The 25,378-nt window shown below is 42.0% G+C and overlaps 1 protein-coding gene across 1 annotated transcript in view; it reads left to right on the top strand.

Moving 5' to 3' along the window:
* Positions 1–528: 528 nt before the first annotated feature.
* Positions 529–25,378, top strand: part of LOC103185109 (transient receptor potential cation channel subfamily A member 1) — a 43,532-nt gene continuing 18,682 nt past the window's right edge. The window contains exons 1-10 of the mRNA XM_007903465.2: positions 529–603; positions 5,705–5,860; positions 9,312–9,441; positions 11,170–11,348; positions 15,121–15,207; positions 17,504–17,674; positions 18,894–19,038; positions 20,271–20,380; positions 20,793–20,883; positions 22,796–22,824. Of these exons, the coding sequence (XP_007901656.2) occupies positions 529–603; positions 5,705–5,860; positions 9,312–9,441; positions 11,170–11,348; positions 15,121–15,207; positions 17,504–17,674; positions 18,894–19,038; positions 20,271–20,380; positions 20,793–20,883; positions 22,796–22,824 (1,173 nt within the window). The remainder of the gene's footprint in view (positions 604–5,704; positions 5,861–9,311; positions 9,442–11,169; positions 11,349–15,120; positions 15,208–17,503; positions 17,675–18,893; positions 19,039–20,270; positions 20,381–20,792; positions 20,884–22,795; positions 22,825–25,378) is intronic.

Genomic DNA, 25,378 nt, shown 5'->3' with positions numbered 1-25,378 from the left:
CAGGCGTGAGTTTGTCAAGTATCGTTCATTAAAACCATGAGCTGCGCTCAGCAACACTGAAGAGGGGAATCTGCAGTAAGAAGAGGAAGCTTACAGGTGGGTTGATTTTCCTGTAAATTATGTATATTTAAGTTGGTAAATCTGCGGAAATCTAATTGCATATTTAGTCCATAGACGTGATCTGCTTAATAAACTTTAAATTTTAAATGTAATACATTTTGCTTCTTTGCTGCCCCTTTCTGCAGTTATCTGTTTTCTAAAACTGTAGCCCAACTTTTCATTCTGTAGATTGCAACAAATCATCTGCTACTTCTGAACGATTTCAATAATCAATAATCAAGTGTGGGTTATTGGTTTAACTTAAAATCTCTCTCTCATGCGATGCCCGAACATATTTGCATTCTAAGGAGTGCAGTTAAATCACTCAAAGCAAACCTAATTTCAGACTTTAAGCAGTTTTAAGTGTTGCGAGCTGTAATATTATTGGCAATCCGCTCAAGGCATTTGCATGTTTTAGGGAGTCGTGCCATGTCACTGAAGAAGTTGAATCAAGTCAGACCACTGATCCTTGAAAATGAACTTGCACTTACAAGCAACACACAGGTAAGGCGTTTTTAGAAATGTATGAATGTAAAGGTAATAAGTGGTTATTATTAAGAACATAAGCTCTCCCTCTATGCTTGTCTTTATTTACTGTAGTTGCTTGAACTTAATGATGACGTGCCGATAGCAACAGCACCTTCCTCTGCAATTAACCACCTTCAGGGGAGGTCACTTGAGGGAAGCTGTGCACTTGGTGTCTGACTTTTTATTTTTCTCTTCTGCTTCACATAATGTGTTAATTGCAGATGATCGAGCCTTAATCTGGGCAAGTCTGATCACGAAATACAGTATATTTTTCTCTAGCAAAATATTATCACTGTACTCCAAAATACATGATATATAAACACATACAGTATACACACACATCGGCACGCACTTGCCTTGTGATCAACAGTAGCACTGTCACGTAATGTAAACCTGCATTAGCGCCACTTCAATCATTAATCTGTAGTCAGATACCAGCCATTCGCTGTCACTATTCATCCTAAAAATCTCTCTAGCTAACAAACTGAACTGAAACCAAATAAGAGCCCCCAGAAGCGCCGTCCAGCGTGAAGAGCGCTATATAAATGCAAATTGTTGTTGTTGTAATATTAAAATTACAGCATAATTTGAAGGCAATGTGCTTGTAACATAATAAACTAGGTCACTAGAGAGATTCAGAGAAAAAAAATATTTGGCTCATTTGATCTCATCCTTCCAGAATACCCACCGAGTGCCCTGGCCTCAAATATCCTTCCTGGCAATGTGTTCCAGTCATTTCTTGCCTTCTGAGTAAATAAATACTTCCTGGTGTCTGTCCTGAATTGCTCTTTTCAAATGTAAACCTATGTCCTCTTGTTCTGCTGTCTGGGTGTATCTCAATTATTGAGAGACTAGGAGCCTGCCCATCCCATTCCTTCCACATATTACATAAAAGCTTCCCTATCATGGCCTTCATGTTTAGTAAAGTCTTGGGGTTTGAGTCCTGGTTGATGAAATAGTTTATGATGTTCTCATGGGTCGCTATTGATTGAAATCAATAAATTGGCTGCCATTCACCTGGAAATACAGTCACATCACTCTACGGTTATTCCTGTGAAACACTTTGAAATAACTTGACAACGTGATAAGGTTCTATATCAAATGCAAAGATTATTATTAGTATTTTGCATTACCTTGCATTTATCTACATTAAGATCCTTCTGCCAATCCATGATCAGTCCAGATTTATTTGATTTGATTATTAAGTATTTATCACTTGGCATATAGCCTAGTATTATAACAACAACAACTTGCATTTATATCATGCCATGGGGAGGGAGATAGACAGAGGGATTGAGGGAGAGAGTTCCAGAGATTCGGGGCGTAGTAGCTGAGGGCGCGACCTCCGATGGTGGAGTGGAGGAGCCAGTTGATAAACAGGAGGCCGGAGCCAGCCTAGCAGATGCAGCGGGTGATGGAATGGAGGGTAAGCAGGTCGGATAGGTAGGGAGATGCGAGGGCATGAAGGGGTTTGAAAACAAATGAGAGGATCTTGAAATTGATCCGATTGGTAATTGGGAGTCAGTGGAGCCTGGCAAGGGCTGGGGGTACGGAGTTTTATGCAGGTGAGTATCCAGGCAGCAGAGTTTTAGTTGAACTTTGTGTACGGTGGAGCTGGGGAGACCAGTGAGGAGGGCATTAGAATAGTCTGGTTGGGAGGTGACAAAGGTGATACAAGGGCTGCTTTTGTTGTGAGGTACGGACAGAGGGGGGCAATGTGATGGAGGTGGAAAAAAGCGGTCTAGGTCAGGGAACGGATGTGGGGTAGAAAGGAAAGCTGGGGATCGAATCTCACACCTAAGTTGTGCACGGGTTTGGTGAGTCTGAGGGAGAGCCCGGGGAAGTTGAAGAGTTCAGACCCGCAGGAGAGAAGACGTTGATGGGAGACAAAGAGAGTATGGCTCCCATCTTGTCTACATTCAGTTGCAGGAAATTTGCATTCATCCAGGACTTGATGTCTGTCAAACAAGCTGACAGGACATCAGCGGTATGTTTTATAATATTATTGGAATATTAAAATACTTTACATCACACAGCTTTACTAAATAGACTTATTGTTTATCTCCCAAAGAAAACATTATATAAAACCTATTCACTTGGGATTGGCTTGATGTGTCTTTACAAGCTGTGACTCACCAAATAATACACAAATAACACAAAAGCAAATGAATTGACAAGAAAATCATGGAATACAATTTATTACTGTTTAAAATCATAAATTACAGAGAAATACTAGGACTTTTCTTCATTCAAAACTCCCCAGCCAGTATCTCCATCCCCGTCCAAACTCTGCCTGCCTGCCACTGCAGTTCTCATAAGGCTATACTGGCTCCCTGACCTGTTTTTAAGGTTTTCACCCTCACCTATAAAGCCCTTCACTCTCTATTTCTGTGGTTTTGTCACCCCATTCTACTGCTCCACTCAGCAAACTCGGGCCTGCAGTGCATCCTCAGTGGATCCTTTGGAACTCCCTCCATCTACCCTTTGGCATCTACCATCTGTGAAATGCTCCAAGACATTATCATATGTGAATAGCACAATTTAAATTTAAGAAGTAATAGTTGTTGTTGTTGCTTTCTCAATTCTGTTTTAGTGGGATTACTGGCTACTATGTTTGCTTGTGTGAGGTGGCTAACTGTGTGATCTAATTGCATGTGTGTATGTTTGTGTGTGATGTTATTATGGCACATTGGAATAACTTTAATAGTACATTCAATATTTAGTGCACTGAGTTAACCCAAATGTCAAAGGGTGGATGATCCAAAATGCCCTTCTAAATGGTGGCCTGCAAAGTCCAGACTGTGAATAAAGCTTCAATTAAGTCTGAACTGGGCTGAAGACAGTGCTGTTTATCTTTTGCTTGTTCTCCAACAAAAGGAGGTCAGTCTACGGTATCAAGAAACAGAACTATGCCAGCATCCATATTTGCATTTCATCTGTCTGTGCTGATTATTGCAGCATTTCTGAGAATGCCCCTTGGATTATAGAGAGTTTACAGCACAAAGGGAAGCCTATTCAGTCCATTGTGTCCGTTCTGACAAGAAACTCATTGAATACAGTTTACTGCTGTATAAAATCATAAAAATACAGACATACTAGAACTTCCTGTTTTTTTCATTCAAATCTCCCCAGCCAGCTTCCTGGAGCTATCGACACACATTGAAGCTAAACCCGTTCCTCTACTCTTTCCCCATAACCCTTAATAATACTTTTCCAAGTATGTATCCGTTTTGTGTGTAACAAATTGCAAGGCATTACTTGGGATTGTAGTGCTCATCAAAACCACCAAAACATCTGGACTTCTACTTGCTTCCATTTGTATGGATTAATATCAGTACTTTCATTTGTAAAGCGCCTTTCACATCAGGAGGATGTCCCAAGGTGCTGGATTGTCAGGGATTTGGACCCGAGCAGGGGGTTGGGATCGGGAAGGGTGGAAGGCAGGGAGGGTAGGAGGGTGGCCAAAGGTTCTTTTGAAGAGGAGGGTTTTGAGACGTGCCTTGAAGGAGGCAAGGGAAAGAGCGAGGCGAAGGGAATGTGAGATGGAGCTCCAAAAGGTGGGGGCAGAGAGGCTGAAGGCCCGACCGCCAATGATGGGGCAGGCCGGGCGGAGTACTTGGAGCAGGCCAGAGTCTGCTGAGCGGAGGGAGTGGACAGGTTGCTACGGGATCAGCAGGTCACAGAAGTAGTAAAGAGCAAGGCTGTGGAGGGCCTTGAAGGCGAGGATTTTGAACTCTATCCTCTGAGGAATGGGGAGCCAGTGGAGCCAGGCGAGGGTGGGAGTGATGGGGTTATGGATCCTGGTGCGGGAGAGGACACAAGCCGCAGAGTTCTGGGATGATCTGCAGCTTGTGGAGGGAAGAGTTGAGAAGGCCGATATGCAGGGAGTTGGCAAAGTCGAGCCTAGATGTGATGAATGCGTGGATGAGGCTTTCGTGGCCTGCTGTGTAAGACAGTGGCAGAGCCGGGTGATGTTGCAGAGGAGAGGGAAGGCAAAGCAGATCATGGTACGGATGTGGGGTAGAAAGGATAGTTGAGTGTCGAACAACAACAACAACTTACACTTATATAGAGGGGGCAAGGTGGAGGGATTAAGGGAGAGTGTTCCAGAGTTTCGGGGCGTAGTGGTTGAAAGCGCAACCTCCGATGGTGGGGCAGACGGTGTGAGGGATGAGCAGGAGGCCGGTGCCAGTTGAACGGAGGCACCGGGTGGTGGATTGGGGAGTTCAGAGAAGTAGGGAGGGGCCAGAGAGTGAAGGGATTTGAACATAAGCGTGAGGATCTTGAAGTGGACCATCTGCGTGTACCTTTTGGCTGCCATTCTTAATCTTAAGCCTCCTCCCTCTTCCTCGTCTACTCCTTCTTCCTCTCCTCCCCATACCCTTCCCTGGTCTAGTGTCCACTCTTCCTCCGCATGGCCCCATCAGCTTCCCACCCGTCCCCCTCTATATTCCTCCTCTCCAGCTGCCATCTCTGCCTTCTGTCCCTCCTCAACAATCCCAACTGATTAAACTGGCTCTCTGCTCCACCTGGAACTCCCTCCCCGTTCTGTATATAACTCTCAGCTCAAATCTTACTATTGAGTAGGCCTATGGTCACCTCACTCTCCGTTGCCTGGTGTCCAACCCAATGCCTGTAAAACGCTCTGAGATGTTAGCCTACATGGAGGGAACTATATAAATGCAAATTGTTGTTGTATAAGTTTGTAAAGGGCATTTGTATTTAATCAATGGTGATCAATGCTCACATAAGATAAAGAGAAAATGCAATCAAGAAGATAGATCTGTGGCATGTCGAAGATGCATTTTGTGCTAGTTTATACGCCTGTGAATGCAAGCAATTTTGCTGCAGGAGTACAGTACAAACACATAATTCCCTCAGTCCCTGGCCAATGTGTTTCAAAACCGAAAGCCTCATTTATACTTCCTGCTCTGATTCACGCTGGTTAGGGGCTGAGAGAATTAAGGTTCTACTCCTGTCTGCCTGGTCAGGTGGAGTTAAAGATCTCATGGCACTATTCGATAATAGAAGGGATGTATGATTAATTACATGATTAATTTTGACATTTTTCCTCCAGTTTTATGCCTTCCCCCACCCCACACCCATCCTGGCTCAGGTAGTGGGCTATCGAGACCACCACAGAATCAAGCCCACACTCTATGACAGTCTCTGTAGTGCAGTTACTGAACCAGGCAGGTCCACAGTATTCCAGGGCACTACTGATTACAGCACAGTGAGCCTGGCTCATCGGCAGGACGAAAGGTAGACCAGTCACTGGAGCAGGGACTTCCCACTCAGCTCCCATTAACCTGCAAGCCAAAGGGGGGTAGGTTGGTCCTAGCTGGACAAGCAGTGAGAAAGCTTGCCAGGTAGTGCTCTCAATGGCTAGCTATGCAAATTTAGCTGGTTGGACTCCAGCAGTGCCCTAACACACACACTGATGTCATCAAGCCTTGTTGTTGCCAGCCTGCGCCTAATACTCTCTGGAATTAGGTAAGTAGGATGCAACCCTTGAGGGAGGGAGTGCACATTCCATTTCAACAAATATCTCTGCAATTTCCATGTTTAGGTGAGACCGGCGAAGGCACTGAAACCCTGGTCCACGCCTTTGTCACCTCAAGACTGGACTACGGGAACTCTCTCCTCGCCGGCCTTCCCGCCACCTCCCTCCACAAGCTGCAGGTCATTCAGAACTCTGCAGCTCGTGTACTGTCCCGCACCAGGCTTCGGGACCACATCCCTCCCACCCTCGCTCACCTCCACTGGCTCCCCATCCCCCAGAGGATTGATTTCAAGATCCTCATCCTCACCTATAAGGCCATCCACGGCCTTGCTCCCTCCTACCTCTCTGACCTACTATCCCCCTACCTACCTGCCCGTACCCTCCGTTCCTCCGGCTTCGGTCTGCTCCACATCCCCCGCCCCAATCGCCCTACCATCAGTGGTCGGGCCTTCAGCCTCTCAGCCCCCAGGCTCTGGAACTCTATCCCCCAGTGCCTTCGCCTTGCTTCCTCCCTCTCCTCCTTCAAGGCCGGTCTCAAAACCTTTCTCTTTGACCGAGCCTTCAGCTCCCCTCTCGACTCTCTTCCCCTCCTCGCTCCCTCCCTTCCCTCCCCTCACCCTGACCATTTCCCCCCTCCTCGCTCCCTCCCTTCCCTCCCCTCACCCTGACCATCTCCCCCCCTGCTCGGGTCCTGACCCAACTGTGCAGCGCCTTGGGACGTCCTCCTGACGTGAAAGGCGCTTTATAAATGGAATTTTGTTGTTGTTAGGTGGGATGTATGGAATTTTAGATACTCTTAAGCATAGTGATGGGTTTCCACATGTGTCAGGCACCTAGTTGACCAAAAAAAACAAAGTTTCAGCCACATTCACCAACAAAACACATCACTGCACTATACAGTACATCTTGTGAAATGCTTTGTGATGTCCTCCTGGAATGAAAAGCAATATACAAAATGTAAGGATGATTTATATGCATATATCAGTCCCAGACCAAGAGGCTGGGGCTTGGGTCAGAGCTGTTATAAGGCCAAGGTTCCGACTCCTCTCTCACAGCCCAAGCTAATTTGGAGTGACATGAACACTCACAAGATGTTGAGTTAGCAGGCACTTTCTCATTGCCTCTCCCAAAGTCTGCTACATTACTTTCCATGTGATAGAGGATTGTCAACAGTAGGCAACTGGGACAAGACTGCTTGCTTTGAGGCATGCAGCACAGGGAGGCTGAACAATTATAGAGTAGACCTAATCAACCAACATTGTAATTGTGAGTAGGCGTCTCTAACATGTTTTGTGTTTCAACATAATTGTTAGACATAATGGCTTTTTGTCTTTTCAATTAGGTACTGTTGTTGATAAATATAGATGGATTCCAAAGCATATTACACTTAGTATTGTGGTTAGTGCAGTGCACCATGAACAAACAATTCTTGCCTGTGTTTAACACAGGTTCATTCTTTTAATATTGGGAGGTTGGGCTCATCTGGCTCATGGGTGGAGGGATTTGAGTGCCCCTCGATAACTCTACTGCTCACCCACTGACCTGCTGCCATTTACGATATGATATTTTGGGCCTCAAGTCTCATTTGGGTGCTTATGACACTAGTTCTCATTTTGTAACATAGATATAAAAGTTATATCAAGCATTTCCAATAGGTGTGTCAACTGAAATGTAGCCAACTGTTAAGTCATGTGGAGTCCTGTAGCTCAGTGGTTAGAGCACTCGCTTTGCAAGTGAGAGACCTGACTTCAATTCCAGGCAGGGCAAAACCTTGGGCAAGTTTCCTTACTCCACACGCCTAATAATAATCCCTCCAAAACTAAAAACAATAATTAAATTGGTCATTTTCAATCTACGACTGTTTGTGGGACATTGCTGTGCGCAATTGGCTGCCGCGTTCGCCCACAAATATCCAGTCAATTCACTTTACAGTGTGTTCTGTGAAGCGCTTTGGGACGTCCTCCCGACGTGAAAAGCGCTATATCAAATGCAAGGATTATTATTATTATTATTATTATTATTATTAAGTCAGTTGATCTGATTAATTTTGGGCGTGATGCATTTTCCAATTCCATGGGTATCAGTCATATTTTGGTGATTTGATTGTTTGGGGGGTTGGGAATACAGAAGAAAGGGCCGTTTACAGATTGCATAATCTTTGCAGTATAATGACTGTTGTGAAATCCTGTTACCTAGAAATTTCTTCAGTTAAAATGAAGTGCTGGGATGAAGTGGTTGATCCACCTCAGAAGCAACGAGGAATAAGACAGTAGACCAGTCCATGGGGGAAATACATGACTCTCCCACATTCTCACCCACACCAAACTCTGCAATCCTCACCAGGCTCCATTGGCTCCCTGTCTTCCAATTTTTCAAGTGAGGTGAGAGGCCATCAGTTAAGTTGAGGGAACATCCCATACCACAGTAGGAGATTGCATGAAGTCTGGCTGGTTATCAAGTCACAGCGGCCTGCCCAGGATATATTGAAGACACCCTCAAAATAATCTGGACCCCTTTATCTGAGGGGGGAGCCAGAGTCACGAGCCACGTACAAGCCTCAAAATAAAATTTGAAGCTTGTCAATACTTTAGCTGCTGACACACAAAACCCCAAAAAGGACCCCATGATCTTCAGGATTCGGTGATAGGACTTTACCCCAGGTTCTGCAAGGATTTGTGGGATTCCAAACACACATCCATTAACCTGAACTTAATCAAAATTATATTTAATGTGTCCTCACACATGCACAGTGCCTCTCTCCTCTCACATCTTTGCAGGAAGCACCTGCACAAATGGAGGAGATTGTTGCTTCCCCTTGTGTGGGAGTTCCCTCTGTTTGGGGGCTAAGCAAAAGCCCCCAAAAAACAAGTTTTGGAATCTATGTAGAACTCAAAAATTACTAAAAATAAACCCTGAAAAACACTAAAAACAGAAGCCCTAGTTATAAATCAAGCCTCATATCTGTTGTACACATCTACATGCGAGCTGCAACACTGTCTAAGTGCTAAGGTTTGTTTCAAGTTCTGCCTCTTTGCCTATGTTTTTGGTCATCTTTCCTCTCCCCACCCCACTAAGCTCCCACCCCCTGTTCAGGTGCCAAGCCAAGTATTGCAGAGCACCTTGAGACATCCGCCCAACGTGAAGTGCACTATATAAATGTAAATTTGTATTGTATTTGCAGGAATTGCAGAAAGGGGTTACGTTTTCTGAACCAGAGAGTGAAGACAGTTCGGAAGCAAAGTGGACGAGCTACGTGAGAACTCGACGTGTTCGACATACTCGGACACCATTTAAAACCGCTGCTGAACTAGGTGATGAAGCTTCGGTTAAATGTTATTTACTCACTCTTACGTATTATTTAATTTCCTCAACAATCTCACGTTATTTGTGCTACATTGTTACAAGTGTCATTAACCAAGCAGACAGAATAACGTCAATTTAAGATCCCATCCAAAGGACCTCCAACAATGCAACAGTCCTCCATCATTAAATGGATAAGGCATTAAACCAAGATCCTGTCTGTCAGTTTGGATGTTAAAGATCCCACGGCGCTATCTGAAGAGAATATAAATTGTTCATTCACGTGAATGCTGACTGTGGGACCTTAAGGTGCGCAAACTAACTGGAATATTTGCTTGTGAAATATACAATAACTGCACGACATCAATTCTCTGTGAATCCTTTTGAGATATTTGAGAGATCAATTTGAGAATCCTTTGAGAGATCAGTCCACTACTGTTTGTGGGACACTACTGTGCGCAATTGGCTGCCGCATTTCGCCCACAAAATATACAGTCGATTTATTTTCCAGTATATTCTGTGAAGTGCTTTGAGACGTCTCGAAGAGGTGATAAGGCGCTTTATCAAATGCAAAGATTATTATTATATTTCAAAGTTATTAAAAGCATTAGGATTATTGCATTTACATTCTATGAATCTTTGAATGCTATTTATCTTTTACTTGTTGCCTAGCAACATGGATAGTTGTCATCATGTATTCATCACATCATCATATAGCTATCAGCTTGCTGGCTCAGTTGGTAGCACTATTGCCTGCGTTAGAAGGTTGTGGATTCAAGCCTCATGTCAGAACTTGGGGGTCACAATCTAGGTTCAGTGCAGTGCTGGGGGTGTGCAGCATTGTTGGAGGTGCCATCTTTTGGATGAGACATTAAATCAAGATCTTGCCTACCTGTTCGAACAGACAAGGGAGTTTTTCCCGGTGGCCTAGGGAACAATTCCCCCGAAATAAATGAAATATAAATTGGTCAGTCACTTCACGGCTGTGATCTGTGGTTTCATATAAGTAAATCTTTGAAGGTGGCAGGACAGGTAGAAAAAGCTGTTAAAAAGACATACGGGATACAAGGCTTTATAAATAAGGGCATAGAATATAAAAGTCAGGAAGTTATGATAAACCTTTATAAAACACTGGTTAGGCCTCAGCTAGAGTACTGTGTTCAGTTCTGGGCACCACACTTTAGGGAGAATGTCAAGGCATTGGAGAGGGTGCAAAGGAGATTTACCAGGATGGTATCAGGAATGAAGGACTTCAGTTATCAGGAGAGGCTGGAGAAGCTAGGATTATTCTCCTTGGAGCAAAGAAGGTTAAGAGGAGACTTAATAGAAGTTTTCAAAATTATGAGGGAATTCGATAGGGTGAACAAGGAGAAACTATTTCCACTGGTGGGTGGGTCGGTAACCCGAGGACACCGATTTAAAATAGTTGTTAAAAGAAACAGAGGGGAGGTGAGGAGAATTTTTTTCACACAGCGAGTTGTTCAGATCTGGAATGCATTGTGTGAAAGGCACGAAGCCAATTCGACAACAACCTTTTAAGAGAGAAGTAGATAATTATTTGGGGAGGACAAGTTTGCAGGGCTATGGGGAGAGCACAGGGGAGTGGGATTGATTTGGATAGCTTTTTTCAAAGAGTTGGCATAGACACGATAGGCCAAATGACCTCCTTCTGTGCTGTATAATTCTATGATTAGTAAAACACTGATCGGTGTGATGTATAATCATTTTGTCATTCCCAGAGACTACGGACGCTGCAACCTATATTGGTTTGAAAAGGAATCCAGATGCAGGACAGGGGTTAATGTCAACAGATGGCCCACCATCAGCAAACAGCCAGAGTAAACCTCCCAGCTCTCCCTCCACTGCTGCTTTTCTTCAGTATTTTACCATAACCTCCAAAAAAAGTGTTGACAGCAAGGTAATATTCGGTGGTTTCAGTGAAGCCTTTTTAATTTAACACGTTTGGTGAATATTTTCCTTTAGATGGTCCTTTATTTTGTACCACTGTGTTGCTGTTCAAATATTACACAATATGTGCAGTATAAAAAAATCTACAACTGATGATATCTTTCTGGTGACGTTGGTCAATGCAACAAATTAATGAAAGAAAATGGGTGGTTGTGCAACACTAAGCACGACAGGAAGCTCTTAATGAGGTTTTGACATTTACTGACGTTTTTGGTAACGTTAACTGACAGAACGGATCCAGAGTTTGTTTAGTGAGCAGCTGATCATACAGCCTGTCAAGGTCTCTGATATGACAATTCCATTCTAATATACCCCGTCTTGTCTAAGCTTTCACTTGTATTTACATTCTCAGTGAATGGGAATTTGGGGTTCACATCACATCAACGGTGAAGCCTTTACTTTTAATTTAATGTCAATGGTAATGCCGGACTAAATGGTGGCGATATGGCGCCTTATCATGTTGTTGAGACGTCGCAAAGCGCTTCACAGAATATACTGTAAAGCGAATTGACTGTATATTTTGTGGGCAAAAAGCAGCAGCCAATTGCGCACAGCAGTGTCGCACAAACAGTTGGGGGTTGAGTGACCGATTTATTATTATTATCATTTTTGAAGGAGTTATTACCCCCAGAAAAGCGATCCGCCAACCGACTAACAACCAGGTTCCTACTTACTGCTAGGTAAACGTGTGGAGGCATGTGGAGTAAGGAAACTTACCCAATGTTTTGCCCTGCCGGGAATCAAACCCAGGTCTCACGCTTGCAAGACAAGTGCTCTAACCACTGAGCTACAGGACTCCACAATATAGGACCTCTGCAGACTTAAGTGTCAACTGTTTATAGATTTGAAGAGAAACAATATAAAGTTGACCAGAAAAGAGCACGGAATTGGGATTAGAGTGCATAGAATCGTAAAATATTACAACACAGTAGGAGGTCATTCAGCCCACAGTGCTAACTGTTTGGAAGAGCTACCAAATCAGTCCCACTCCCCTGTTCTTTCCCCATATCCTTGCAAATTTTGCTCTTCAAGTACCTATCTAATTCCTTTTGAAAGTTATTGAATCTGTTTCCGCCATCCTTTCAGGCAGTGCATTCCAGACCATAACAATTCTCTGTGTAAAACAAAATATCTCCTCATTTCCCCTCTGGTACTTTTGCTAATTATCTTGAATCTATGTCCCCTGTTTACCGACCCACCTGCCAGTGGAAACAATTTCTTCCCATCTACTCTATCAAAACCACTCATAATTTTAATCTATTAAATCTTCCCTTAACCTTCTCTGCTCTAAGGAGAACAATCCCAACTTCTCCAGTCTCTCCACATAGCAAAAGTCCCTCATTTCTGGTATCATTAGTAAATCTCCTCTGCACCTTCACAAAGGCCTTGATATCCTTCCCAAAGTGTGCTGCCCAGAATTGGGCACAATACTCCAGCTGAGGCCTAATGACTTATTAAGTTTAGCAGAACTTACTTGCTTTTGTACTCTGTGCCTCTGTTTATAAAGCCAAGGATCCCATAAGCTTTTTAAAAGCTCTATCAATCTGTCCTGCCACCTTCAAAGACTTGTGCATGTGAACCCCCAGGTCTCTCTGCTCTTGTACCCCCTTTAAAACTGTACTATTTATTGTATATTGCCTCTCCTCATTCTTCCTCCCAAAATACATCACCTCACACTTCTCTACATTAAACTTCATCTGCCATGTGTCTGCCCATTTTACCAGTCGGTCTATGTCCTCCTTCAGTCTCCTACCATCCTACCACTGTTTACTACATTCCCAAGTTTTGTGTCATCTGCAAACTTTAAAATGTTGCTCTCTATACCCAAGTCCAAATCATTTACATGTATCAAAAAGAGCAGTGGACCTAATACCGACCCCTGGGGGTGGGGGGGACACCACTGTACACTTCCCTCCAGTCTAAAAAAACCCAACTATTCACCACTACCCTCTGTTTATTGTCTCCCAGACAGTTTTGTATCATGGTGCCACTGTCCCTTTTATTCCACAGGCTTCAATTTTGCTAACTAGTCTATTATGTGGCACCTGATCAAACAAGTTCCAGGATAAGAGCTAAATAGTGAAAGACCTAGCCCCAGTACATACTTGATGGATTGAATGGCCTATTTCAGTGCTGCAGTATGTCATGCCTATGTCATGTGTTACATATCGCTTTAATGACTTAATTGGCAATTGGACAGTGACAAGGAGAAGCAAGTGTAAAAGGATTCTGGAAAAGTGACTGGGAAGATTGTGGAACAGAGTGGATGTGAGGGTTTAACCAAAGGAATTAGTGAATCACAACTGTGTTTTGGGATTTACAAACATTATACATTGATATTGTAGAAGACAGTTTAGTAATGTCCAAAGCTAGAGCAGTAATTTCTAGTGAAGGAATAATTTGGCCAAACACATTAAATGTTATCACTACATTATAAATTGGATATTTTAATCAATCTGAGTAATCAATCTAATCAATCAAGTGGAACTCTTTTGTAGGAAGAACATTTGTGCGTGCATCTGGTTGTTGCTCTCAGATTTGGCTCAAGTTTGTGCTTAGGTGGTGCGTGCAAATAGTGCTTTGTTTTTTAACGGAAAACGAAAGGGAAGGGCCAAGGCCCATAAAGTTTCAAACAAAATGGAGATAAATCATGATGAAGTGGCCAAGTGGGTTTAAAATCCTGTAAGAGTGGAAAGCTCAGAGAAGTAACAGTTTTGAGATCCAGGGAAAAGAATACAAAAGAGTTGGAGAGAATTTATATGTGGCCAGCTGGTGTCAGCCAGGTGTGGAAACCCATCACCATGCTTAAGAGTATTCAAACCATACAAAGAGTTCCACATTTGTATTAAACACGGACATTCCCCAATATCTGTAATAGGGACAATAAGAAGAGTTTTATTTTTAGTGTGGTTAGAAAATTGTGTTCATTCTTGGTCAACCTGCTTTTGGAAGGATGTCAAGTCAATAGAGGGGGTGCAGAGGAGATTTACTAGGATGATATCAGGTTGAGTAGTTTGGTCTATGAGCAGCGACTGAAGGAACTGAGACTTTTTCTGTTGGATCAAAGATTGAGAGGTGGCCTGATATAAAGACCTAGTCTTTAAAATTATGAAGGGGTTGTATAGAATCAATAGGGAAAAACTATTTCTCCTGATCGGTGAGTCAATGACTAGAGGGCATCAATTTAAGATAGGTAGCAAATGAATAAATGGGGAGGTTAAGGAGATATTTTTTCATGCCCAGAATAGTTAGTTAGTTAATGGATTGCCCTGGTGGGAGCAGAGGTTGAGACTGAATCCATATTGCTTTCAAAAGGGAACCAAATAGATAGTCAAAAAGCAGTAAACTACAGGTAAATGGGACTGAAAGGATTTCTCTGCAAAAGAGCCTACACGGATATGTTGGGCTGAATTTATAGCATTCTTCTATGCTATAAATTTCCATGGTTCTAGGAGGAAGAGCATTAGAGTGTATATATTAGAATTTATGAGGATTGAGAAATGAAAATCCAGGTGAGCAATAGCCATAATTTTATCAACAAAAGAGCAAAAGACAAGAAAGGTTACAACAGAAAGGAACTCTGGAATCAAGCAATGAGACCAGGATTGCTAATTTGACCCCAAGCCTTTTCTTGTACAACATCCTGGATTACAGTATTACAATTTAACTCTTGTAATATTCAATGTCAACAACCAAATTCATCAACCATCTCTGTTTTTCAGATTGATTTGCATTACCTGGATTCAATGCTGGAAAATGGAGCGAATATTAATGCTACTGACAGATATGGACAGGGAGTCTTACATGGGGTAATTGGTAACAGTTTATTTCAAAGAATTTGTTACAAAATATTTTTAAAATCTGCTATGGTTACAATGCTGTCCAACATTGCATCCGAGGGTTTTAGTCATGATTTTAATTAGCACAAATTCTACACCCCGTGAAATGTCAGAATTTGATCACTAACCTTCAAGGAAGTTTTTTTTAAATCACTTTGTGGATGCAAAGTGGTATAAATTGAGTCAACCTCGATTGTGTGAAGTCAATAAATAGTAGTTAAATATGATGATGGAGGCATCCAGAGTGTAATGGATAGAAAAGCTGAGGTTGAGATCAGATCCTGGGGAGGTTAAACCAGGATTAGAGAGGGGAAAAACAGCCAGGTTCCTGCTTGTGATGCCTCTCAAGCTCCCCCTACTGGCTCTGCACATGTGTGGTAACCAGAAGTGCAGAGAGATCAGGCTCTGCTGTGATGTGCTCTACAGAATGGCCGGCCAACACTCAAGGCTCACATTACCAATGGGTATCAGAGAGTAACTAGCACCCTGTGAAACTGCACTAAGGCAAGAGGATGCCAGAGCCTTGAGTAGAGAGGCATATACAAGAAGTGGGGTCTTGGAACCTTGGGGTCTAGTTTGACCCTCAACTATCCTTTACTACCCCACATCCGCACCATGACTCGCTCTGCCTATCCACACCTCCACAACGCGGCCGGGCTCTGACACTGTCTCACGCCGCAGGCCGCCGAAACCCTCATACACGCCTTCATTACATCAAGGCTTGACTATGCAAACTCACTGCTTGTCGGCCTCCCCAACTCCTCCCTCCACAGGCTGCAGATCATCCAGAACTCTGCAGCCCGTGTCCTCTCCCGCACTAGGCTCTGTGACCCTATCACCCCCATCCTTGCCCAACTCCACTGGCTTCCCATCACACAGAGGATACAGTTCAAGATCCTGATCTTCACCTTCAAAGCCCTCCACGGTCTTGCTCCCCCCTACCTCTGTGACCTCCTAACCCCCATTACCATCCTGCTCGCTCCCTCCGCTCAGCGGGCTCCGACCTGCTTCACATTCCCCGCCTTGCTTGCCCCACTATCGGCGGGTGGGTCTTCTGCCACTCTGCACCCACCCTCTGGAACTCTATCCCACAGTCCCTCCGTCTTGTCCTCTCCCTCGCCACTTCAAGACCCACCTCAAGACTCTCCTCTTCGACTGTGCTTTCGATCTCCCTGCTTCCCCTCCTGCCCTCCACATTCCCCCACTCCAACCCTCAGCTCGGGTCCATAACTCTGTCTGTCTAGCGCCTTGGGACGTCCTCCCAATGTGAAAAGCACTATACAAATGTAATGTTGTTGTATATACAAGTCAGGAGAAAATTAGAAAAATAATTGGACACATTAAATTTTAAAAAAAGTAATTCAAATCATACACAGGATGGTATCTCATGGGTCATTCACAGATTGTAAAATACTGGAAGAAATGTAAAACAGTGTAAAGTACTGTACACTATGCAGGAAGGTCATCTGTATGAGGGAGAATAACAACAAAATAAAATAATAATCTTTGCATTTGATGTAGCGCTTTTTCATGTCTTCTAGACGTCTCAAAGCGCTTCATAGAATAAGCTGTAAAGTGAATTGACTGTATATTTGTGGGCGAAACGCAGTAGCCAATTGCGCACAGCAGTGTCCCACAAACAGTCGTGGATTGAAAATTACCAATTTATTATTTTGTTTTTCGGAGGGATTATTATTAATATGCAGGTATTTGAAAGACTGTGGTCTTGGGACGTCCTCCCGAACTAAAAGGCTCTGCTATAAAGGTTCATTTGTATTGTATTTTAAGGTGAATGAGAGATGACTCCAAAATAAAAACATGAAGCATGGAATGAGAAAAGGGTCAAATGATCTATAAAGCCTATTGATTCCACAGCCTATACAGGACCTACTATTGTATAGACTCCACGCTGCTTCCCCATTTTACTTCCAAAAAGGAAAAGCAATGCATGGCTATTTCCTGATTCCCAAAGGTAACCTTCCAAAAGTTGCAAAACATTTTCCACCTCCCATATCTCTCCTATTGAACCCTGCACACAAAATTCACTTCAAAGTTAAGTCCGAATTCAACAAATTGCCAAATTCCAGATGCTCTAAAATGCTGCGGAAATCAAATAAATCTACAACCAGATAGAATTTCTCCCCATAAGACTCATAAATTTATGGAAGAATTAGACACACTTGCCCACTAAGATTACTGATGATCAGGAATGGTTTCAAAATGGTACAGACTCGATGGTTTAACTGTTTGATCTTTCTGTCAACAGGCAGCTCATGTATGGCACCCTGATGTTGCCAGGTATTTTATTGAGAGACAGGCTGATGTTACTATCGCTGATAACTATGGTGTGACTCCACTGCATGTGGCAGCAGCGGTGGACTATCCTGAAATGGTGGCCTTTTTGCTTGACATCGGTGGTAAGAATAATATTCTAATAGCCTTATCCGTCCTTCAGATGAAATGTTAAATCAAGGTCCCATCTGCCTGTTCAGGGGACATTAAGAATTCCATGACACAATTCAAAAAGTGAAGGGAGTTTCCCAGTGTCCCCAAGATAAAATTGGTCGTTTATTTCATAGTTGTTGTGGGACATAGCTGTATGTAAATTGGCTACTGCATTTGTCCCCAAAGTACACTTCATTACACTTTACAGTAAAATTGTGTGAAGCAGGTTGAGATATCCTCCTCACGTGAAAGGCTTTATATACCAAATGCAAGTTTTTTAAAAATGTTATTATAATTTTGACAGCACCAACCTGCGATTGTATAATGCCTTTCATGGTGAAAGGATATCTTAAATCACTTAGAAGATATAATATAGAGCACTTGAAAAGGGAGATTTAAATAGGTTGACTAAAAGCACAATTGAAGAGATATGTTTTTAACAGGGCTGACAATGATACAGCCAGGTTCCTTCTGAAGGCAATGTCCTCAGGAAATGAGTGTTCAATCAGCTAGGGCATCAGGCTAATATTACTTCATAATTAATAATCTTCAGAATTAAATCTTCCTCCCCAAGATAATTAACGACTGGAACAGGTTTCTAGGAATGCTAGTTGAAATCAGGATACCGGACTCATTTAAGAAACAGTTTGATGCTGTAGTGGGAGGAAGTGGGTGGGTATTCGAAAAGGATAAAATTAAATGGGTTAAAGAGCCTTATTTTTCTGAGGCTCTCATGATTTATGTTGAGAGCTAGTCAGATCAGGGGTACAATTTGGTGGCTTGTTTGATCGCTTTAACAACCCCGCTTTAACAAATTTTTTTTTTTTGATCAGTTTAAAATCCCTGCTTTTACTAATTTTTCTTGAAGAATTTTGCATGATTCTGTACCACCGTAAAGTTAAGACACAATGGTCTTACTGACTCAGACAAGACAAGGTGGTATTTCGGGCCTTGAATTTCATGGTCGGTTTTGTGCTTAACAATGCCTTGTGACATTGCCACCGGTTTAGTTTAGCACACAACCCAGCATGTGTTAATGTCAAATCAATAATCATTGTACAATTGTAGTACAGTGCAAATTACATGAATGGGTATAACTTCATTTTCATTTCTAATCACTTCAATTTTGTAAAATAGTTAGACGTTTGTTAAGTGAAAGGTGACACATATATAAATTGCATCCTATTTATTTAGCGGACATGGAAGTGAAGACAACTGGGATGATGCAGACCCCTTTACATTATGCGGCAAAGTATGATGCCATTGATTCCCTGAAGTGCCTGTTGAAACATAAAGCTGATATGAAGGCAAGAGACTATAAACAGCGGACACCTTTGCAACTTGCAGCAGAACTTGGTAAGGTTCACTGTCTGTGGTCCTGAACCTCTATATTTATACCTATTAATTCCATCATGGACTATCTGCTCTTCTGTCCACTATGTATATTGCTTAAACAATTGTTGCATTCCCCTTGCAAGCTAAAATTTTCTTTGAGACATTTGCCATGTTCTGGGTGCCTAAAGTCCATATATATTTCCATCAAGGGTCACTGGATAGTGATTGAGGTAGAAAACCTCCCAAGCTTCGGGAACTTGGGGCTTTTTTGTTGTGCCCCTAAACTATTTCAACAGCAATTACCAGCACATTCCACTGTTAGCCAGCTAGCCTGAGGTGATACTTAGAGACAGAAAACGCCCTGACTATGTTTGGGGGAAAGACTTATAATAATAATCCATTGATGTAAAGACCAACTGGTTTGAACATTAACCAACAAAAGTGATATCAAAAATAACATTACAATAATCTGAGACCTGACAAGTACATACAGATACAACTATAATCCATAACAAACCAGATATCATAACAAACCAAATAGATTGTACATATAGTATTATTGATGTGACAACAACAATTTGCATTTATATAGCACCTTTCAATCGGGGTAGCATCCCGGAGTGACTAACCGAAAAGATTACAATCTAAGAAATAAGGAACTAGAGAAGCTCAGGAAAATATTGAACTATAAATTAAATGCGGACGTATGTGGGAATGTAAAACAAACATAGTTCCTAAAATTATCAGTGCAACTGCAACTGTTATAAGACTATTCAGAAATGGCTTGAACAAAAATATCAATATCCTACAAAAAGTAGCTATTTTAGGAAGTTCAAACGTATCGAGAAAAGAAACATCCATTCATACATAACGTGGTAATGTTATTGATCTGGCTAATCCATCACTGAAAACCATGTAGAAACTGCCAGCATAGAGTGATTTAAACTGTAATAACTTAATAATCCTTGCATGTGAGGGCATCTCAAAGCACTTCACAGGATAAATTGTGAAGTGTAATAACTTGTGTGCAATATCCACCAGATTTCCAATAATTACAATAATACAAGTGTTACCAGGGACACCCATGCATACATATGTGGCAGTTGCCACTTTACAAATTGGAGCTAAATCTGGATGATAGCACCATGTCTCGGGTGGAATAAAGTCAGTGGCCACCTTGTGAGATCTAAAATGGATCTAGTGTGAATAGGTTGCAGTATTTCCCGTTTCTAAATCCTTCTCTGTATTTGCAGATCGCAGTGAGGCAGCTCGATTACTCGTGGGATTTCAAGCGGATGCAGGAGTTTACGATAATACTGGACAATTATGCTTGACGTTGATGGTAGCAAACATGCCTCCTGTTGTAAGTGCAACAACTTGCATTCGTGTAGCACCCCTCACGCAGGTTAGTGTCCCAGAGCACTTGACAGTGGAGGAGCGCGATGATGAGCTGGGCGGATGGTGGGGGGTACCTGTAAGCATGGTCACCCTCCTCTTGAAGAAATACATCTTTAATAAATGTTCACAGACACATCAAAAGGACACAACCCAGGGTTGAAAAGCAATTATTCAATATTTATGCATGAAGATTAGCTACTGGTGAGGAGAAATTCCACCTGGGTCTCCTACTGTTTATGAAGGATTTTTAAGGTACCAGTCAATGTCTCCTGAAGAGAAGGGAAGAACATTGGAATGGTGAAAGATAAAAGTACCTTTTGAGGAATGAACTATTTTTATTTTATTGTATAAAATATCTTTCTTTCTGAATCCAACAGGCAAATGTGGCCCTAGATCAGTTTTTCATTAAAGACCGGGCTAACAGAAAGCAATACTTCAAGTTGAACGTTTTGGTGCCTCAACCCTCAGGTCAGAAAAAAACTCCTTTATCAATGATTGTACAAGGTAGGAGTTGATTAGATAAGGCAAAGCAGGATTAGGCAAGTTTGAGCTCGATTAGACAAGCTGGGGCTCTTCAGTCTTGAGACACATCATCTCAGAGGAGACCTTAGAAAGGTACATTGTATAGCATTTTAAAGGGGACTGAAAAATAATAACGATACTTTAGGAAGCATCAAGATAGTAGAAACGACTGGAACAGGTTACCAGGAAGGGTTGTTGCTGCCAGGACACTGGACTCATTTAAAAAACAGCTTGATGCTGTGAAGGAAGGATTGCAGGTCAGGTATTCTGGAAGGATGAAATAACATAGGCCAAAACGCCTCCTTCATCTTAAGTAATCTTGTGATTTTGTGAATTAAAAGATCGAGTTATTTTACAGCTCGAGTCCCATATAAACTGAGACACAGCTGAATATTGGGTAACCATATGAAAGCATTTTGTAGCTAGGATTTCCACTATTGTCAAGGGATATCTGTTGCTAAGCAAGTTAGACCAGTGTCAAAATGCCAATCCGCATGTAATAGGCTCTCTCTGGACAAAGACAGCCCTTTGTTATACACTTCCAGAATCTTCATCTCTTTGCCAAGTTCAGACGATATGCGTGACATAGTTGTAGAGCAAAGAAAAACATGTTTACAGTCAGCCGTGTTATAACTTTGAGTTTGCAACTCTGGAACAATGACTGTTATTTGGCTGGGCATTTCTGGTTCGAGAGCTCCTCCAGCTTGAGACCTTCTCCAGAGAGAAACACAAGACCATCAGCAAGTAACTCCCATTCGGTATTCCAGCCCTCATGGCTGCAGTTTAGTGAAGGGGTTTGAGAGCGGTGGTGTAATGCACCTCAGCCCAGAAAAATCAGTGTCTCAGTGGACTGGGATGATACTGAGTGCTAATGTGGTGACATTCAATGACAATCAGTGGTGACAACAACAACGATAAATTACATTTATATAGTGCCTTTCACGTCAGGAGGACATCTCACCTTGTCAATCTTCCAGGGTCTCCAGAAGTAGGAAACTAGTGCATCATGGATCCACTGTGTTATCATGTTACATCTGAACCCACGGTATGTTGAGGTAAATTATAATGGGTCCAGACTCTATTTATATCACTGAGGGTATAAGGTACTTACCTGATACCGTACATGTTATTCTGTCAACTGTTTACTATTGTCCCCAAACTTGGTGTTATTTTGAGGGTAATTGTGTAGCATTTCATGACTTGATTGGACATTAGAATTCTCACATCACATCAAACTTACGTTACGTAAGAGCAGAATGTCAGTCGATTATTGACTGCAGTTTGCTATAAGCACTCCCTGCAACACAGTGCTTTGGTTTAGCCTAGGGGAGCTTTATGAAGCTTTTGCTCGCCATTGTGGATTTGAGGTGAGTAGCCAACATATTCATTTTACCTAATCTTGAGGCAGCCTCCGAAGTTCTGATTACAAGGTGAATTCTATCTTAGTTGATGAAATACATCATTTTTCACAATCGAGAGAAAAGATCTTAAGGTTCGAAGCTGCCAAAGTCCTACAACCTTTCACCTTGAAGTCGCCGATTGAACACATCTTTGGCAAATACTGACTCAGAATTAAGTTTAAAAAGTAAGAATTGAAACTTAAACCATTGTTTCAGGTGTCAGATGAAGGCCTCAGATTCATTGTTAAGTTAAAAACATGGCTAGCATCTGAACTCTGAAAACCTCATCTAAGAAACCATTGTCTGCATGATAAGGGGGATGTTCATGAAAAACAATTTTGTGTTACTGTTTTCTGCACTTTTACTTTAATCTCATTCATATACTGTAGTATCTTACAAATTTATGACTCATTTTGCTGTTTAGTAATAGTGATTTTCCAATATCTCATTCCAAACAGAGAACAATGATAGCCGAACAAAGTCTTTTGTAAGTATTATCTCATCTGCACGTGTTGTGTTGAGGTTCTGGGAAGTGCTTTCCCTCTCTCAGTCACTGTGCACACAATAAATTGTTTCATGAGACCAATGATCAGTTATCTGGTAGCACTCTTGCCTCTGAGTCAACAGGTTGTTGGTCCAAGGCCCACTTGGATGCCATGGTACTCATTATCGTATAGGTTTAACACTCAATTAGAGTGCTGGGGGAGGACTGTATTGTCAGAAGTGCTGTCCTTCAGATGACACGTTAAACCAAGGCCCTATTTGCCTGTTCAGATGGATGTTAAAGATCCCATGGCACTATTTGAAAAGAAAAGGTGTTCTGTCCAACAGACCCATAAATAAAATGAGTCATTTGTTTCATGGGACATTGCTGAGTACAACTCACCAACACAGTCAATGAACTTTACAATACATCCTGTGAAGCGATTTTGGATGTTCTCCTGATGGGGGAAAAAAGCCTTAGCAAATATAAGTAGTAGTACCTGTAGAAGCTTATGTTCCGAAACAAGGTCAAGCTCTTTCTTGAACCTCTTTCTTGTAAAGGTCACTTATCATTACTGTTTCTTTGTGTCTGAATATGTGGATTCCTGTAGCTCAGTGGTAAGAACACTCACCTTGCAAACGAGAGACTGGGTTCTATTCCTGGCAGAGTGAAATGTTGGGCAAGTTTCCTTACTCCACATGCCTCTGTTTAACAAGTAGTAAGTAGGAACCCAGTTGTTAGTCAATTGGTGGATCGCTTTTCCAGGGATAATAATCCCTCCAAAAAAAAACAATAATAATTTGGTCACTCAATCCACGACTGTTTGTGGGACATTTCTGTGTGCAATCAGCTGCTGCGTTTCGTCCACAAATATGCAGTCAATTCACTTTACAGTATATTCTGTGAAGCACTTGAGACGTCTGGAAGACGTGAAAAGTGCTATATCAAATGCAAGGATTATTATTATTATTAACTGAAGTTTCTGATACCAAAATGCAAGCACATTAAACTTGTCCCATATGTGCTGCCAATAATATTCATCATAATAATAATCTTTGCATATGATAATAGCGTCTATGATATCTTGAACATCTCAAAACTTTTCAAGTATCTGTACAATGACTGTATTTGTTGGCAATATTGATGTATATCATAGAATGTATACAGTCATTACAGAATATACAAGGCAAGACGATTTACATTTATTTAGCGTCTTTCACATCAGGAGGATGTCTCAAATAGTTTGACAATACTGGCTAGGCACTCGAGCTGGGGGTAGCAGCAGAGAGGGTTTGGGAGAGGAAAGTTGACCGAAAGTTCGGTTAAAGAGGTAAGTTTTAAGTCAGCGCCTTGGCACGTCCTCTTTGAAAGGCGGTATATAAATGCAACTCGTTGTTGTTTTTGATGACAGGCCTTGAGAGATGGGAACGAGAGCGCGAGCGAGTCAGAGAACGTGGGCAGAATGGCTCAAAAATATATTAATAATATAGCATCCAATTTCAACTTGCATTTCTGATAATGAGTGATTTCTGAATATTTCAATAGCGATACACAGTATCAGGATGACATCAGCTATTACCTGAAAGTTACCTGTTTGCTGCTTTTCTGAGTAACGTGTTCAACAGTGAAGTGCCATTGATGTCAGAGTTCCCGCTGCTGAGTCACATTAACATTCTCTTCAGCTCTATGTTCCACGTCCCAGTGGATATTAGGCACAGATGTTCCATGAGATGAAAAATATAACAGCATTTCCCACAGAGATCAATTTCTCACAATGTCTGGAAGAACGATATACAGTATGATTCTTTCGCTATAGTGCAGTCTTGTTGGAATTGAGCTGGATCTGATTGCCAGGGAACTGTTTATTTATCATTAGAGTCTATTCATTTCACATAGAAAAAATTGGAAAATTCAGTCATTCCAGTGGCCTATGTAGATGTGGCCAAAGGTGAAGCTACAGTTATTAATCAAACGCACAGTAACATGCACACGGCATGATAAAGCAAAGGACTCTTCCATCATATTTTGTTGCAGGCTGGTAATTGAGGTGTCAACTTGGCTCAGTTGGTAGCACTCTCACCTCCAGCTAGAAATTGTGGATTCCACATTGCTATTTGGGCTCATAGTTTAGGCTGACTCACTACTGAAGTACTGGGCAAAGTGGTGTGAATTAGTCTGTTATGTGAGTTGTGCAAATGAAGTGTGAATATGTGTATTATGTCATTTGTGTAAATAATAATAAAATAATCTGTGCATTTGGTATAGCGCCTTACCATGTCATTGAGACATCTCAAAGTGCTTCTCAGGATTTACTGTAAAGTGGATTGACTATTGTGGATACCCAATTTTATTTGTGGGAATGTTGGCCAGGACAGTGGGAGAAACTCCCTTCCTTTTTCGAATAGTGCCTGGGGATCCTTAACATGATGTATGAATGTGCGTATCATGTGAGCGTGTTACTGATGTCTGAATATTATGTGAGTAGTGTAAATGGAGCAGCTTTGATTAAATTTAAAGGTGATTTGAGTGATGTATACTTAGGAACCAATGAAAGGAT

Source organism: Callorhinchus milii, unplaced genomic scaffold (assembly GCF_018977255.1).
Source record: "Callorhinchus milii isolate IMCB2004 unplaced genomic scaffold, IMCB_Cmil_1.0 Scaffold2, whole genome shotgun sequence".
Taxonomy (NCBI): domain Eukaryota; kingdom Metazoa; phylum Chordata; class Chondrichthyes; order Chimaeriformes; family Callorhinchidae; genus Callorhinchus; species Callorhinchus milii.
This window is presented reverse-complemented; position numbering and strand designations above follow the sequence as displayed.